This window comes from Copadichromis virginalis, linkage group LG17 (genome assembly GCF_057382275.1).
Source record: "Copadichromis virginalis isolate Kocher_CV1m ecotype Utaka linkage group LG17, C_Virginalis_male_GT1.1, whole genome shotgun sequence".
Lineage (NCBI taxonomy): Eukaryota > Metazoa > Chordata > Actinopteri > Cichliformes > Cichlidae > Copadichromis > Copadichromis virginalis.
In genome coordinates, this window is record NC_140634.1 from 39,834,378 (window position 1) to 39,852,045 (window position 17,668).

At 41.8% G+C, this 17,668-nt stretch overlaps 2 protein-coding genes across 3 annotated transcripts in view; one reads left to right on the forward strand and one right to left on the reverse strand.

Moving 5' to 3' along the window:
- Positions 1–2,064: 2,064 nt before the first annotated feature.
- Positions 2,065–7,418, forward strand: LOC146689960 (receptor-type tyrosine-protein phosphatase C-like; the record flags this gene model as incomplete). The annotated part of the gene is made up of 10 exons (XM_085436188.1): positions 2,065–2,140; positions 3,795–3,914; positions 4,074–4,205; positions 4,315–4,461; positions 4,966–5,103; positions 5,257–5,477; positions 5,590–5,650; positions 5,773–5,884; positions 6,048–6,079; positions 6,648–7,418. Coding segments are annotated over 10 exons (1,122 nt in total), but the record flags the coding sequence as incomplete, so codon positions are not given.
- Positions 7,419–10,529: 3,111 nt separating this feature from the next.
- Positions 10,530–17,668, reverse strand: part of nek7 (NIMA-related kinase 7) — a 65,219-nt gene continuing 58,080 nt past the window's right edge. For both annotated transcript variants that reach the window (XM_085436126.1, XM_085436127.1), the window contains exons 9-10: positions 16,136–16,249; positions 10,530–14,132 (exon numbers count right to left, since the gene is read on the reverse strand). In XM_085436126.1, the coding sequence (XP_085292252.1) occupies positions 14,022–14,132; positions 16,136–16,249 (225 nt within the window). In that variant the 3' untranslated portion in view covers positions 10,530–14,021. The remainder of the gene's footprint in view (positions 14,133–16,135; positions 16,250–17,668) is intronic.

Consider the following 17,668-nt stretch of genomic DNA (forward strand, 5'->3'; position numbering starts at 1 on the left):
GTCCCAGCAGCCTCTAATAAACTGTCTGAGTAGGTGTTCGCTCAAAGTTTCGACAGAGACTCCCCCTCTAGAAATAGCTCGAGTAAGGAGGCTATGGAGTCTGTTCAAATATGCTGAGGGCTTTTCTCCGCTATTCTGGTTGGAGCTGAGAAAGGTTGCAAATAACTCTTCTCCGTCCTCTACAACACTGAAAGCGGAATCGAGCTGCCTAACATAAGCCCTGGGTGGTGAACTCACACCAAGCAACTTAACAACATCGGCTGCTGGACTTAGCAAACTTTCAAGTATTTTCCTAACCTTTTGCACATCACTAAGAGAGCAATCACTGACAAGAAGGTCCACTTGTGTGCGCCATGTTTCATAGTCTACCTCACCATTGGGCCTAGGAGCACGGCCAGAAAAGGTGCGCAGTCTGGTTTGTGTAGACCACGGGGCTGTTGAGTCATTTCTGATAACGTGCTCAACGACAACTTTTTGAATCTGAGGTGGGTTAAGGAGACTGCGGTCGATATTAACAGGGTTCACCACAGCACTATCAGGTGCATTGTGGGTCTGTGTGTAGTGATTAGGTTCATCATGATCACTAGCTACAATGTCATGGAGGGATGTGTCACCATCCTGAGCTGTGTGTGGCTGTGTGTCAGGAATCTCAGAGTTATGTCGAACTTCTTTGACCTCACTCTGAATAACACTCAAGAAACCTGCTTTACCACTATCTCCAACAGCCTTCAGTTCTTCTAAATATCTACGAGCTAACTCCTTGCCTACCTCTTCCTGAGCAACATCTCGAATGGTTTTGACAGACCAACCGATAGCAGGATCCTTGGGGCTCGGCAAGTCGCCTAAGATCTGGGGGTTGATCTTGGAAATGGCTTGATCGGACAAATATTCTATCAGGACTCTACCCTCTGGCTGGTTTGATTCATCTGGAATTCGAACTATCCGAGAAACTTTACCATTTACTGAAAAAACACTAGCAATGTCATCATCTGTGTAAATCCCTTCAACGCCAGTCACAAAAAGTGAGCACTGGCCATCTACATCAAAACGTCTGCAAAGATCCATGTCCAACACAATAGGGTCAAGGAAAAGAGGTAGGTGTTGTGAGCTGGAAAGTCAAGGTGCTACTTTTCACCAATCTCCTGGCTGGCTCGCCACTTGTAACGCAATCTGTACTTACGCCAAACCTTTAATGCGTGGAAATCAGGACTGTTGACCTTGGGCAGTTCACTAGGTGTCAGTGTCATCAATTTCACCCCGATGTTTAACCCAGAATCACAGTTTCTCTAAAAATAGGTTACAAGAAATCAAATGTATCCCAAATACCTGTATCCTGTCAGAGGCTAGTTTCGTAAAGGAGATTGGTAGTAGCTGCTCCACCACAGGAACAATAAGGCTTCCAGCACACAATGGACACCACACTTACTTAACATAAACACATTTATTAGACACAATTTTAAATAATAAACCCCCTTTTTTTTGTAGTGTCTTTCCACTCAGTGTCATAAGAAAAATAAAATAAATAAATAAAAACAAATATGTATCCTTTAAGGTCCTTTGGCCAAAAGAAAATCACCTGAGCTCAGGGAAAAATAAAGCGCATCGTTGGGGCCCTTTGAATTGTTCCTACCGCTCTGTTGGAACGGTGTAGCATCCAATAATAGCATCCAGCAAGCAGCAACGACCATCTATTTGCCAGGACGGTTCGGCAGAGTCATCAGATGAGGACTTCCACAAGGCAGTTCATCCAGTAGGATCCAGGGCACCAAAAGGGCAAACAAACCAGCCAGAGGAGTTCGTGTAATGGCGAATGCTGTCGGACTCAGCTCCGCTTCACGTTTGTAACCGCTACAAGACTTTTTCCCGAATTTCCAGCTCGTAGAGGGCACGAGAGCAGCATGCGCCTCATCGGATGAACGGAAGGAAAAACTCTGTAGCTGGACTAGAGAGTGGCTATGCGCACGGCACAGTGGTGCGTTCAGTGACCACAAATAATCAGAAATCCCATACTCAACCAATGATCTGGGTTACACTAGCGAGACAGAAGTTAAGCTCTCCTTTTAACATGGACCTCCCGCACCCTCATTCAGATCTGGCGTTTGGAATTATTTTGGTTTTCATGTGACGTATGACCCTGAAGGTAAGCGAGTCATGGACTAAAGTAAAACAGTATGTTGGATGTGCCATGCAATGCTCAATTACATGGGTGTGAACTAGTGTGTTAGCGCAGTTAGCTCGTTAACGTGTTGGCCGTCCAGCCCCACGCACGGAGCGATCGGCGGTAGCTCGTTAACGGAGATTTGCCGTGTTGTGGCGTTAAGGTCATTTCAACGAGATTAACCTGAAAGCACTAGTGGGAACACAACGAATATGACTGCACATTTACACCGACATCATCCTAGTGCAAAGACAAAAACAACAAGCATGCTACTAACTTTAGCCGAGTCATTTAGACAGCTGTTTAATATGCTGCTGAGAATATAGCCCAGAAGAAGCGGATAGTATAGCTTTTATTTTGGAAAGAGACATTTCTCTGTAATAAACTCTCTTTTCCAAAGATGAGTGATTCCTCAATCAGATACAGGGCTTGCAATATCGCTAGCCCGACGTCCCGGGGCTAGCGATTTTTTTCAGTCGGGCTACCAAAATCTATCTCTGCCCTGCCCGTCGGGCTATTGTAGGAAAAATATATGTCAATGCTTTTGCATTCTTTCAGAAATGTAGCTGGGTAATTATGTCATTGGCATCGGTGAGCCACTGTCAATATGTGACATATTGAAATCGCGTTTGAATTTGCGCTTGTTTTTTTTGCTTTCACTTTGCAATCGTGCGAACTGTGTATAGAGAGCGACAGCACTGATCTGTGAGTGATGATAATTTGTGCACCAATTCCTCTGACATCGTCTTATTAATCGTTAGCTTACTATGCAAACATGACAAGTGAAATCTCCCGCAGCTTAAACATGTGAGAGGTTGATCGCACAGAGAATCGCTGAGCTTATGTGAGTGTGTGTGTAAAAGCATTTCAGTTCTGCTGAGCCAAATAAGACAGGTCAGGGTGAAGAAGTGACAGCCAAAGAAAAGCTTACCACAAAACGGAGAAGTTATGACAAATCAGACTATAAGGCAAAAAGAAAGTGCAGCTTTATGGTTTCATGGACAAAAGAATTTCTGTGGCTGCAATATGACGAGCTAAATAACCAGGGCTGCACATAAGTGGTCCGCAGGTGTGCATTCGCTGTCAAAATAAAAAACACGCACAAGGGTTAGGGTTAAATTTAAAAACTGTACTTTTGAGTTAAAATATATATTTATAATTTTAATAAATGACAAATTAAAAAGGCATGAACATTTTTTTGTATCGAAAAAATATTGAACCGTGACACCAAAGTATCGAACCGAACCGTGAATATATATATATATATATATCAAAATCCACTGGGGCAGTCCCAGCAGCACACATTGATACACAGAAATCAACAACCTTTGTCTCTCAAAACTAGGTGTCTGCTAATGCCCTCTCTATCTCCTTCCTCCATATCTCGTGTCCTCGCTGCCTACTCCTTTGCACACTGTGTTCTCCTTGCTTTGGCTTACCAACACCTTATCCCACTAACGGCAGCTCTGTCGTCTCTGCTTCTCACATACACCTCTGACCTATTGTCGCAGTTCTATGTGCTCTGTGTGTGAATGTTTAGCAGCAACTAAATCCCTAACACTACGATAATCTATTTTTACACCTGATGGGCAGAAACTTATTAATCATGTAGCTGTTTTTTCATTTTTTTCTACAGATTGCTTTAATCCCAGTGAAATACAGCAGATTAAACCCACTGGACTTCCTGCAGAAATTACCACAACATTACCTGATTTACCAAAGTGTAAAAACCTCTCAGTTAGTTACACCTGTTCAGGTAAAAGGAAACTTTACGAGTTAGAGACACGAGCTCTGTGCTCTCTGTGAATCTGTTCAGATTTATTTCTTTGAATGTGTTCACGTTTGAATCTAAACCCAAAGGATGAATGTTCACACACTGAGGACCAACAATGACGTCATCTTTGTGTCTCCTCAGAAAATAACAAAGCTGATGTGAAACTGTCTGAGCTGCAGCCGTTCACAGACTACAGCTGTGCTGGTCTGATCTTACAGAACAGCATCAGCATAAATAAGACGACTCCATCTGTCCACGTCAGGGTTGATTGTGGTGAGTTTATATTTCCTTTAGCTCATCAAAATAAAAGCTTTTATTCTCACACAGTTTGAAGCAAAGGAAACGCTGTTCACTGTTACTGATGTTTACTTTGTTCCAACAGATCTTACAATAACCAACATAAAGAAGGATTTAACCAGTACTTCCATTGAGCTCAGCTGGAAAACAACCAGTAAGAACTGTCAACAGGTCCTTCCCCTCCTTCATAAGCTTTCTTATGACTGCAGTTGTGATGGTCAGACAGGTAAAGGTGAGTGAGACGGCTTCTCCTCTTATGTGTTTATGTTCATGATGCTTTGACTGCAGGTGAAAAACCAAACCTCTGACTGGGTGTGAATAAATACAGTTATTAAAATAAATAGCAAATATAAAACAGAATAAACGCTGAAACATCAGAGTCGAGTTCACTTTTTCACACAGAAGAAATGATGAGAAGCTTTGAGCTGTTTGAAGGTAACATCTGATGTTTGAAATGTAATTGTCTTTATAAAAAGCAACAAACAGTTTGTCAGTCTGTTGCTTTTCTGACATGTACGTAGTTTCTATGAGAAGCTTGTAGCATCAGTGCTTCATGTCAGCAGGAACAGACTGTAAGTGAAACAGGTTTGTGCCAGTTTATGGATCAGCTGACAGAACTACCAGCTGATGTGTTTGTGAAACTTTAACCTGACATTTGTCATTTACAGTTTCTTAACATGATGATGTTGATTTAAATCTATAACACTTCACATGGTTCATGGAAATTATGTTACAGTTACAGGTCCTGATGGAAGAACGTGTGTTATTACTGGATTAAATCCATTTACTGGTTATACCTGTCGAGTCCGAGCCAAATACAACGAGATTCAAGTTTCCACTGGGGGTGAAGTTAAACTGCAAACTAAGGTTGGAAGTAAGTAATCAAACTTTTTATTACATAATGTTAGAATTTATTTCTCACTGGATATTTGAGCAGTGAAGATAAACAGGAAGGAAACGTAGCAAAGGGTCGCAGGTCTGTCAGTTTTTTACTTTAAATATGGCTTCCTTTAAATTTCTCTTACAGCACCTGCTGCAGTCACTGAGCTGAAATTACACGTTCACGAACATAATACGATCAAAGTGAGCTGGCACAGACCCTCTACATTCAACGGACCTGAGGGAAAATATATAATACGTCTAAATACAGCTGATGATAAGGAAGTGACAAAGAAGGAGAAGCAGAGTTGTACACGATGTGAAGTCGAATTCAAAGATCTGAGCTACTCTACGAGCTACAAAGTGAAGGTTTGTTAAATCCAACATTTTTGGTTTAATAAAGAAGATATTATGCTTATAAATATTATTTTAGACTCCTGAATGTTGTAATTCACAGTGAACTGACATTCTGTCTTTAAAGGTGACGGCTCACAACGGACACTATGAGAGCATCCCTCAAATAAGTGAAATCAGCACTTTGTGTACGTCCTGTTTTCATTAATGATACAGTTTACTGACATAAATGCTTCGTCTCATTTTAAGCACACATGTTTCTACAAATGTTGTCTTTCACGTAAATGTAATTTTTAATATTATTTCACAGACAACGACAAAGCTGTTATTGGGTTTCGTGTCTTCCTCTTCATCGTCATTGTTCTGGCTTTTCTTTTTCTCACCTACAAGTTCTACATTCAGAAGTTCAGAACGTCCACAAAGTAAAGTCCACGAGTGCTTTTTCTACACGTCTGACTTTCACTTTGTTCCACTTTATTTTTCATTTCTAGTAAAGGCTAATGTCATCATTAATTTATGTTTACTGTAGAGCAGAGGCACAGTGATGCATCTATTATAAACATAATCCTTATCTTTCCTCCACAGTGACGTGAATGACGACATGGAACTTGAAGCAAGTGAGTAAAGCAAACATTTAGTGGCTGTTACCAGTGTTGGGCAATTTACTTTGAAAAAGTAATTAATTATAGTTACTAGTCAATTTTTCAAAACAGTAACTGAGTTACAAGATTCTAAAATTAATTGTAGTAATTACTGTTAATTAACGTTTAACCCTCCTGGGTCCAGGATATAATTGGCCATTTTTAACTACTTTTGATTTTCCCTCCACATTTTACCTTTAAAAACTATTTACTTTGCCTTGTTTGGTCTCATTCTTTTCAGCACAACCTCACGTGTCTGAATTTACAGTCATGTTTTCATTTTGACATACTGTATTAACACAATTGATCTAAAATCAGATAAAAAAGAAACATAAAATCCGAGTAGTAAAAGTGATAATTTTCTTTCTGTAACAACCACAAACATGTTTAATGAGTCATATTTCATAACTTTAAATGCAAATATCAATTGTCAATTTTAAAATCATATGTACAAGTTTAGCAAACAGAGTTATTTGCAGCCATTTACCTTTTACCCTTTTTTAAATAACCATCCATCCATCCATCTTCATCCGCTTTATCCAAGGCCGGGTCGCGGGGGCAGCAGCCTACACAGAGAAGCCCAGACCTACTACACACAATGGAAATGACACCAACTGTGCTATATGAAGTGAAAACATGCACAGTTACAGTTTCAGTGATGAAATATCTCAGGACAATAACTGACCTTGTTTCTGTCAGTGAGTTAAAACTGCAGGATTGTTCATCGCGGTTTAAAGCGAGCCTGGATGATCCAGAATAACATGAGAACTTAGATTTGATGGGCAGATTAATCCAGGTTAATGTTGAATGTGTGCTGTAGCCTGGGGTTACTTCAGCAGCAGCATGGAGATACTTGCTCAGTGATAACAACATTTTGTCGTGCCATAGTCCACTTTCACCTTCAGTGTTTTTCTTCTCATCCGTGCGATGCATTCATGGGATTCATGTAGCTGACCCACAGAGGAGGGAGCGTAAGCAGAGTAGCCTGTCGGTGTTCATGGTTAATGTTATATCACATAAACGAAAGGAGACATCGGCTGAAAGTCAAAGGTGATGATGCTGATTAGATTTGCTCACAGGTTTCTTGCTTTAAAGTGTGGAGGGGTCGGAAATCAGCCGTATATCTCATCACACATCTGCTTATATCTTCTTAAATCCAGTCGTCTAAACCCACAAAGAGCAGCACATAGTGCATAATAACAGACTGTACAACTATTATCTGACGTTTCCCCACAGTGCACATGTTTAAACTACCCAGTATCCTTAAACAGCCTCTGAATAACTAAAATATAATATTTCTGATGTGTGGAACTGCGATCAGATTTATGTAGCTTAGCTATTAATCGAGTGCTGATTAATAAGTAATAAGACCATATATGAAGATTTTGGCCAATGAAAATAGTCTTTCTCTACGTGGGCTAAGCCTCTGTTTTCAGAAAGTCTCCTAGTCTAGTTATACAGAAGAAGTCTGTAGGAAAACAGCGCTCAGCTCCACTGACCTGTGACCTCAGAAAACATCAGGGGTGTCCACCTCCAGGCCTCGAGGGCCGGTGTCCTGCAGGTTTTACATGTGTCCTTGATCCAACACAGCTGATTTAAATGGCTAAATGACCTCGTCAACATGTGACCCAGGGTGAGATCTAAAACCTGCAGGACACCGGCCCTCGAGGCCTGGAGGTGGACACCCCTGCTGTAGACACTCACGGTTGTACGTCTCTCCTGACATCTGTAGTTACTATAATTATTAACCTGTAGCCACTGATTTTTCAGTCCAGGTATTGTGTGATGTGGCGTACCTGAGCGGTTTCCTTTCCTTGTGAACGGCGTCTTGAAGCCACCATTCCACTGAGACCAGCTGAGGTTCCAGTAAATAGTAGAAAGGCCAACTGAAGGGTCAGATGTGTCTTTCAGTCAGATTTTGAACTCTGCCGAGTTTTAAGCCATTTACTTTTTCACCTTGTTGCTCCAATTTCATGCTGTCGAATTGTGCAATCATTGACATTTTTCATAGATTCAACAAAATAAAATAGAACAATTATTTGTTTTTACTCACTAAACTACCTACAGATACAGTTTAAAATTGGCTCCTTGCTAAGTCGTCTGTTAGATTGAATCACAAAACTGGTTATTACTTTGATTTAAGTGCCTTTTTTATGCTTGATTGACTCATATACAGTGTTCAGTGTTTCAACAAACAAGTTAAAAAAACCCAAAAAAACACTTTGTATAACTGAGTTTTTCCATATCCTCACCGTACTCTACAGGAGCCTGTATTTAACGCATGGTCTTTGCCTTTGAATTTGAACCTCCTAGGACCTGGTGCCCACATATGTGGACATCATATTTTGGGTTGTCCAGACAAAAATACTAAACTTTAAATTTAAATCCTTCATATGTGGATTCTATTTACCAAAAATCTGGTAATTCTTTGTTTTTACATTCATCAGGTCCCAGTCAGCCCAAATAGCAAAGAGAAATGTAAAAAGCAGAGGTGTGGACTCGAGTCATTAATTTTATGACTTTAGACTTGACTTGAAAAAATGTTCTAAGACTGTGACTTGACTTGGACTTTTACACCAATGACCTGGGACTTGAACCTGTTTACTTGAAAAGACTTGATATTTCACCCCAAATCTAAAATTTAACACACATTATGTAGAAAGTGTGCACCATTAATTCAATTCATTCATTCCAACCACACTCCGTACGTATGTGGGCGTGAGCTGTAGCACAGCCAATCAGACCTGAGACTTGAGACTTACTTGAGACTTGCAAAACAATGACTTGGTCCCACCTCTGTTAAAAAGCCATGAAAGAGTTCAGGTCCTAGGAGGTTGAATCAGGAGGGTCTGATTACTCAGCCCTGATCGTGACTCTGTAGTTGTAATTTTGTAAATATAAAAGTAGAGTAAATATAGGTGTGCACATCCTGATTGTTTTCGTGCTTTTGCTGCATATTAACATATTTAGATTTTGTTTTGCCGTCTCATCTGATCTGAATGTGTCCTGCTGAAACACCCGCTGAGCCTCCACAGTGCGAGTAGCATTTAAAAACACACTAATCTTGTTGCCAGAGGCTGATGTCATTAGTCTGATCTGTGTAAATTCATTCAATAGTTCTGATGGATGTGAGAGGAAATGCATTTTTCTTTGTAACACCAGCTGACTCGCTCTATAAACCATATTAATAACCCTACTTGTCAGAAGCATTTCCTGTTCTTTTCATAATACCATATCAAATGTATATACATCTTATTCTACATGTTGAATGTCACCACTTGGATAGTCTTCTGTTATACAGACAATAGTAATGCCGTCATCACTGTTATCTGTGTCTTCGCCTTCATCGTGTCTTCGGCCCTGGCTGTGGGAGTCTACAAGATCTACCATCTGAAATGCATCAAGTCCAGAAACTAAACAGCCGCAGACGCTTAACAGAAGAGACGAGTCTGATGGAGCCGATCCACGTGTCGTATACTTTGGTATCAAGTTCATAAATAACATAATGACCTTTCTGACACATCTTAAAGATTTTTTTTTCCTTTTCAATTTTGACATCATAGTATAATTCTTTTTATAAACAGAAAAATTAAATACTAGCTTCCGTTAAATAAAAGCAAAAGTAAACATGGAAGTGTAGCAGAGGGTCTAAATACCTTTAGATGAAATGATTTGTTAACATTTTATTTTTGCGCTTTTACATTTGAAACTATTCTGTAGAAAAACTTCAACCCAGTGGATGACATCAAAGGTTCTTTTACAGCAAACTTGATACTTGTTACATGTTGTTACATTTATACAGTGATTTCCTGTTTGTACTAAAAATTCTTATAATATGCAGCGATTCTATCAGTAAATAACACTGAAATGATGTCAGTGAGTTCAGTTTTCAGGATGAGCCTAATTTATCTGCACAGATGACAAGTTGAGCTGAATTGAGGAACATGAGGAACGAAAGTTTTCTGAAGTACAAACCAATGAAAGTTACAACTTACCTTTAAGCTGGAACACTGTGGTATCCTTACAAGGGAAATATTAAAGTTCTTACTTTGAAATGAAGTAAAAAGGACCAGTTTTACCATCCAGGCCCCTAAAACCCAAAATTAAAACCAGGGTCTCAAACTTACATGAGCTGCGGGCCACTGCTGACACTGCAGTCTCATTGGACGGTCGCTTTAGTGTTCAAGTAGTACAAAAAACAAGAAAACACAGAAATATTTCAGATTTTTTTTTTTTTTTAACATTTCAAATATCTCTTTAAGAACTTATTTATGGGCCACAAGTAGGAGTGACATGGGCCACAAGTGGCCCCCAGGCCGCATGTTTGAGCCCTGTGACCTGTAGCTGTGCTTGTGTTTTTGCAGAGAAAGCACGTTTGTCACAATTGAAACCTTCTCCAAGAAAAACAAGACAAAAGGAAGAAAAATGACATTTGAAAGCTTTATTACATCGAGTTTGCGTACAAGGCGTGTCACGGGTATGTTTCTGACATGAAATGTTCACTGAGAAAACTAAACTAACAAAACAATAAATATCAATTACCAGTACTTTGCATTGTGGCCGACACCTGGACTCTTCAATACTATGCTGAGGAGGACACGTGGAAGATAAACAGGGCAAAGCTAAAAGAGGCACAGTGGAGCGCTGCGATGCATCAAGACAACACGAGCGCCGTGATGGTTAAAGTGACCGAGCGCTGTGTGAGGACCAACAGAAGATTTTAACAAAGTATTAACATTTGTTCCGCATCTGCGGCGCTCTGCTGCTGTTAGAAATGCACTTTAACATAAATGATCAGGTGCCTTAGTTAGATATGCTTCAAAGAAAAAGCATAAAATGCCCTAAAACACTGAGCGTAGGAATTCTGTATAGCATCAAAGCAAAATATTTAATAAAAATAGTGCCACAGCTCCTTTAAAAACTCTAAAATACTGCAATGTTTTGGTGCTACACAGACGAGATTAACAGGACTGCAGGTGAAGATGATGAAAATTTAAGAGAGCAGAAACACTTTTATCGCCATGGGAACGTAAAACAACGAAGGAACAAAATCTAGGACGAGGTGAACGGCAGCAAACACAAACTGCAAACACAAACTGCAAACACTGCGTTTGCAAGTATCAGACAAATAACTGCAACATTTTCTGTGAACACAAAAGAACCTGCGCTGCCTCGGACCTGGAAGCTCGGACTTCGTATGTTGACAAAAACAAACATTAGAAACAGAGGACGTGTGAGTTTACAGGGTCTGACGTAGAGCTGGGCGATATGAGATTTTTTCATATCACGATATGTTTTTTTCATTTCAGGCGATAACGATATCTATCACGATATAAGCCAAATAACTATATTTGTAAGATTTAAATGTGCCGTTGCTCACAAGTAAAATGTGAAATAATCAGCAGCTTGTTTTTATTTAAATATTTATTTCCCATAATAAGTTCAACAGGGTAGATGTACTTAAGGAACATGAGACTTTTTCAGATAAATAAAGGCAAATATTGCAAACTACACAAAAGGCAGCCGCTAAAGCGTTTAAGTTTCAAAATAGAACAAACGAAACAGACTAAACTGTCAATTCCACTTAGAAACAAAATATTAATTCTAAAAATAAATCTTAGTTTGTTTTACAGAAGAACAGACAAAACTGACTAACTTTTGTCAATATCAAATAAACTGAGAACTAAAAGGAAATTCTCAATCTCTCCTTGTTGTATAGCTGAGCTTTTCAAACAGTTTTAACAGTTACTTTAGTCTGACAAAAGCCGAATGACGAATTAGCGCTTCCAGTCAGAGACTGAGGCGACGTCCACACGTACACGGGTATTTTTGAAAACGGAGATTTTCCGTTTTCGTTTTAAAAAATAATCCCGTCCACACATAAAGGCAGAAATGAAGGAAAACGCTGCTATGAACATGCCAAAGCAGCAGGTGGCGCTAGATTCCTAACCGTGCAGAAATGTTGGCCAATCAGAAGTCTAGAAGCCTCGGTGGGAAAAAGTAAACAAAGCTGGGGCATAGAAGCAGAACCGAGTCGTCTGTGTGGAGGGACAGTAACTGTGTGTATATGTAAGCATTTAAACACTGCAGAGAGTAGAATTAACAGTATTGTAGAAATTCATTTCACCGAAACAATAACGTGGCGCACAGTGTGACGCATGCACCAGTTTATTGTATTTCCAGACTTGCTTTCGGCACAATTTACAGTGCACGCTACTCTGTTTTTTGTCAGACTTGAAATAGCCGAAATACCTTCACACTACGGAACTTCTATGGCTCTTCCGTTCGACAATCTCTCCGGCGTTGGAACCATCATCTGTTTTCTCTTCGGTCACGCTCGGTTGATTTTTCTAGTCGGCACACTCATTTCCTCCATTACCCGCTGGCTGCTTCCCAAACAAACACACGTGCGGCTTGGCACTTGTGCTGTACGTAACAAGTCACGCGACGTGACGCTGCGGCTGTGATTGGTTCGGCTCTGCGCTACTTAATTTGGATTGGCTGACCTTTTTTTTTTTTCTTTTTTTTTTTTTAAGAGGACAAGAGCGGCGAGGTCTATCGCGATAGCTTAATTTCTCTATCGAGTAAAAGTTATATCGCGATACATATCGTTATCGTTCTATTGCCCAGCTCTAGTCTGACGCTAACGTGTAAGACACTGAAATAAAGCAGCGTCGAACCTCGTTTACAGGCTACACCTTCGCTGTATCGTCGCTGTCGTTACGTAAACCACTTCCTGTTTCTATTTAAGTCGTCTGCCTCTAAAGGCACAAACGGATCATTTTAATGGTTTCCTTTGTTATTCTTTGGTGGTGTTTATTTCCAGGTACAGTACAACTAAATGTTTCCCCCTCAGTACAAATTGGTAAAGCATAGAAATCATAAAGATGCTCTCCCACATATAAACCGTCTCCTCTCCTCTGATTGGCTGTTACCTGTGCTGTACTTTTAGCATGGATCAGTAACTTCTCACTTGTTACATAAAAGACACACGCACTGCAACTTACACAGCAGCATTAACGCAGTTTTGTGTAGCTAATCTACTTTTCTGATGGCTCGGACACAAACGAAACTCTGCAGCTGCAGTTCATCTCTCGTTAGTTCAGTCATGGAGGGAACCGTGTTGGTATCGCGAGGACGTGAACGTCACATGTAACACTGCTGCTGTTACAGTTTCTTTGCCTGCTCGGCTCTCAGAAAAGACACACTGTGATATTTTCAAAGACAATACATGGGCGTCACAATGACTTACATTCAAAGTGTTGTGGAGACATTTGCTCGTGTCCCCCTAGCACAGCTGTAGTCTACCCTCTAAACGATCCTTCCTTTTCTAATACATTCATTAGACATGATCACCCTGCCAGCCTTCCAGTACCAGGGTAAAAAGTGCAACACAACAACACTTCAACCGCAATTAGACTCTGCAGAGTTGCTGTCAATGAGCGAACGTCTCTTCGCTCCATTTTTAGACACTAATTTTATTTTTTGTGCCATCTGAGGCGACTGTAGGTCATCGAGAGCTTTCGAGGTCAAATTTAATGATATTTTGCACTGATCGACTGTTGACTGAACATTGCGCCCACCTCTTTCCAGTACCTCTGCTTTAGCAGTACGTATACTGAGAAACAGTCTGACATGAGCAGAATGACGTGTTTGAAAGCCATAGCGACACATCGGTGAGATACAATACACATTAAAGTCTAGGAAAGGAGCTGCACTGGTAATATAATATATTCTTTACTCGAGGGGAGAAAAGGTTACAGACTGAACGAGCACTCTGAAAATTAAAAAACGTGTTACTATTGATGACAAGAAACTGGAGCAAGTTTTCTATTAATGAAGACGGACGAGTCCAGCTTGAAAAGCAAGAAGGTCGTGGACAGGAGTTCTGCAAGGCATAGTGTGCGTAACTCTGGGCTTAGCTGCCCTGCGTCATGCTCTGCATGTGTTTGGCAATGTCATACACGTAGGTGATGTCCGGCCTCTTCTCCGGGTCCGGGTTGATGCACATATCTACCAATTTCCTCAGCTGGTGGCGCGGACGGGACAAAAAGAAGAGAAACATTGTCAGAGATGCAGTGAAACAAGATCACACAGGAATTTAGAAGAGCAGCTCTAGACAAATCTAACAGTTGCTAACAGCGCCCTCTAGGTGACCTCTCCCGTCATAGCAACAACAACAGAGCAACAGGTAAGCCGACTGAGACGGAGGCGCGTGGCTGGGGTAGCGCGCTAATCATTTATTGGTCTGCTGAATCCACTGTTACCTGAGCACACCCCCCATATGCACGCACACGCGCGTGCACACGCACACAGCTGCCACTCCGCTGCCATCCGGAGACAGCGCTTCCACTTGAAGCGGCGCGCGGTGGCTGATTGGAGCAGATAGACAGGCTCGCAGGCGGAACAGCCACCGCCATCATTAAAAAAAAAAAAAAAGATAATAAAAGACGAGGAAAGAAAGGGGGGAAAAAAAACATCTACATGAGGTCGCTATGGTAACCGTCTGCCGACTTCCCGGCCGCTGTTGCGCGGCGCGCGGGCTCGGGCGAGTTTTGTGTATCGGCGCGCGAGCGTGCGTGTGAGCGAGAAAGTGAGGCAAAGATGCAAATTCAGACAGTCTGAGAATTAGTCGCACAGAATGGAGATGGGGAGGGCGCCGAGATGCAGATATGTAAAATATTCATGTGCGTGTGGGGGGTGGCGGAGCTGGCGAAGGGAGGCGTGTGTGTGGTGGGGGGAGCATAGATGGAGATGGTTAAATGACACAACAAAGATGAGCAGCTGACAGTTTGCTGCCGATCCTTCAGGAGCATTGTTTACATCCAGACAGGCGCTGCAGGCACCCCCCTCATCTCCATCTCTCCATCGCCCTGTCTCTCGCTCCATCATTCCCTCTCTCCTGCGCTTTGTCTTCCTTTCTCCTGGATGGGGGTGACATGTGGGGCAACGCAGAGGCTCAGCGTGGCGCTCGTGTGTGTGGAAAGAGCTCATGTAACAAATATACACTTGCAAGAACTAAAACACTCACACACACACAGAGCAACCACAGAGGCTTAAAACACCTCACAATTAGCCTTTATCAGGCTAATGAGGTAAATACCAGAGTAAAACAAAAGCCTCTCTCTGCAGGGTAAACGAGCTCACTGGAGACACGAACAGCCATTTAAAATGAGCCACTGCAGACACACTGGCTACAGATCGGCGGCACTAAAGGTAAAAACCACATCGGCGTGCTTTAAAGTCATACCTGACCATGATGGTTCATACAGTTTATTAAACATATCTGAACTGCAAACTCAAACCTAAACCACAAGGTTAGCTGTGGGGTGATGTCAGTTTGCAGTAGTTTCAATAGCACCAGGCCTCAAACATGATAAAGCGCGACGGCATTCTTGACTTTAATCAGATATGAGGCAACTTTTTTTAAACAGTGCAAATCTAATAAATGTGCCAATAACCGAAAAAGGTTCCAATACCTACACGTGCACGTGCGCCTGTGACTCAGCCTATGAGCATTTCACTACACGCATTTAAAAGAAACAGACGGGGGAAACGCCACCCACACAAAGAGGGCACGCAAACAGAAAAACACGCAGATTCATGCACATGTCAGCACTAATCAGCAATAAGGTGATCTTTAACCGCAGCCCGGCTGCATTACGTTTCTGCGCACGGATCAGTCTTCGCAGAATTACGGCAGACGATTTAACGTTGACTAAAGGAAACGTGACACTCTGGCACATTTGGTTTCACCCCACCGTCGAGCGTGGCCAGATGCTTTTGATACGCGCGGCTAAAATCGTATCCAGCCTTCTGATCACAGTCCTGTGCTGCAGCTCAGGCAGACGGGTGGATTTCACCGACATAAAAATATAATTTAAGTGTTCGATATAAGTAAAAGGAAAGTGGCATCAAGAGAAAGAGACAGGGATTTGTATTAAAGACTATGGCGGCTGCTTTACAAACACTGAACAAGTCTATATTTATTCTGTTCCTGAGAAGTAAAAGGCAGCTGATGCGAGTACTTACCTCCTCTGAATAGTGATCTGAGGGAAGAGGGGGGTAGTCACACTGTTCTATCTTCTTACAAAGTGAGTAGAGGTTCATCTTATCCCCATAGAACGGACTCTGTAAGGCTGCCATCTGAAGCACAGACATAAGAAGACGTGGAGAGAGACAGAAAGTGGGAAAAAGACAAGAGCAATCAGTGAGTGAAGTTAAAACGGGAAGTAAAACACCCAATCAAGCTCTCAACAGGTGGCAGGCAGACGGCTCTGCACCCTGTGCTAACAGTAGAGTCTGCAGCTCTGCTACTGACGTGCATCCTATTGATTATTATGGGGATTGGGTGCAGGAAGACAACAAGTCAATATGTAGAGCTTTGTGTACATATCAGCACATCCCGGTCTAAACTTCAGCCGAACCAAAACAAAACAAATCCACTGGAAGCTTCTCGCTGCAGGCTGGTGGACTTTCCTGCGATGCTGACGATGCGCTGCCAGACGAGTACGTATATTTTCTAGAAAACAAACGCAAGCGAGCAGAGCAGAGGCAGGGCAAATGGGAACGAGCAGGAAGAAGGGAAAGCGCATGGAAACCTTTGTGAGTGGAAGGAGGTGAAGGATCCTCGCTGCCTTTCTAAGAATAATGAAAGACGCACGCCATCTTTCCCAGACTCGGTGACTGACTCACTTCCTCTTGTAGAAAGGTGAAGCCTGCAGCACACTTGCATAACAAGCAGCCGCCAAATGCTTACTGTTTTTCTGATTCAGTGCTTTCAAAAACAAGCAGCGTGTAAGTGCTCGGTCATTATCACTGCTGTGTGTGAGAAAGTGCTCAGAGCTTCCTTTTTATTCACGCACCAAAAACACATTAAATAGGAAATTGTGAGTTGCAGTAAGAGTACAATCAAAGTCGAATCACTCCTGGGTGATCTCGTGATCTGTACAGTCTATTTGTGAGAAACACTTCTCTCTTCGATTTGTTTGCTACCTGCAGGCTGCCGATCATGTGTCTGTAACAAAACTAGTGACCGGTACGTGAGCTTATTCCAAACTTCAGAAAAGCAGCTGGAAAGAAGAGCGGGCCAATCAGTGGGAAGATTACACCTTACTATTTGAAGCGTTGCTCAGGTGTCCCTCGGAGAAAGTACAGTGTGTGTTTGACAATCTGCTAATTGGTAGCGTGAAAACAGATGAGAACAAAGTCTCCATACGAGAATCCAAATGCAAAGCTTCCACACAGAGTACAGCAGGTTAGTGAGAATACACCACCTTCAGCAAAATGAGAAGCTGCAGAGGAAAATATGTCTGTGTGAATCGGACCGACAAAGAGAAAGGAGGAAGTGTTTGAGGTAAAAGAATAAAGAGGCCATCTAGTGTCACACACAAACTCATTGGATTATTTCAGCTTCCTCACAGACTATTTTTCTGTCTTCATCAGCTAACACGTACAGTCGAGCGCTGCAGAGACAAGAAAACAGTCGTGCCTAGTGTGCTGGTGTTTCTAATGCACCAGTACAAAGTAGCTGGTTTAATCATGGCTGCCTTCAATGAAACGTTT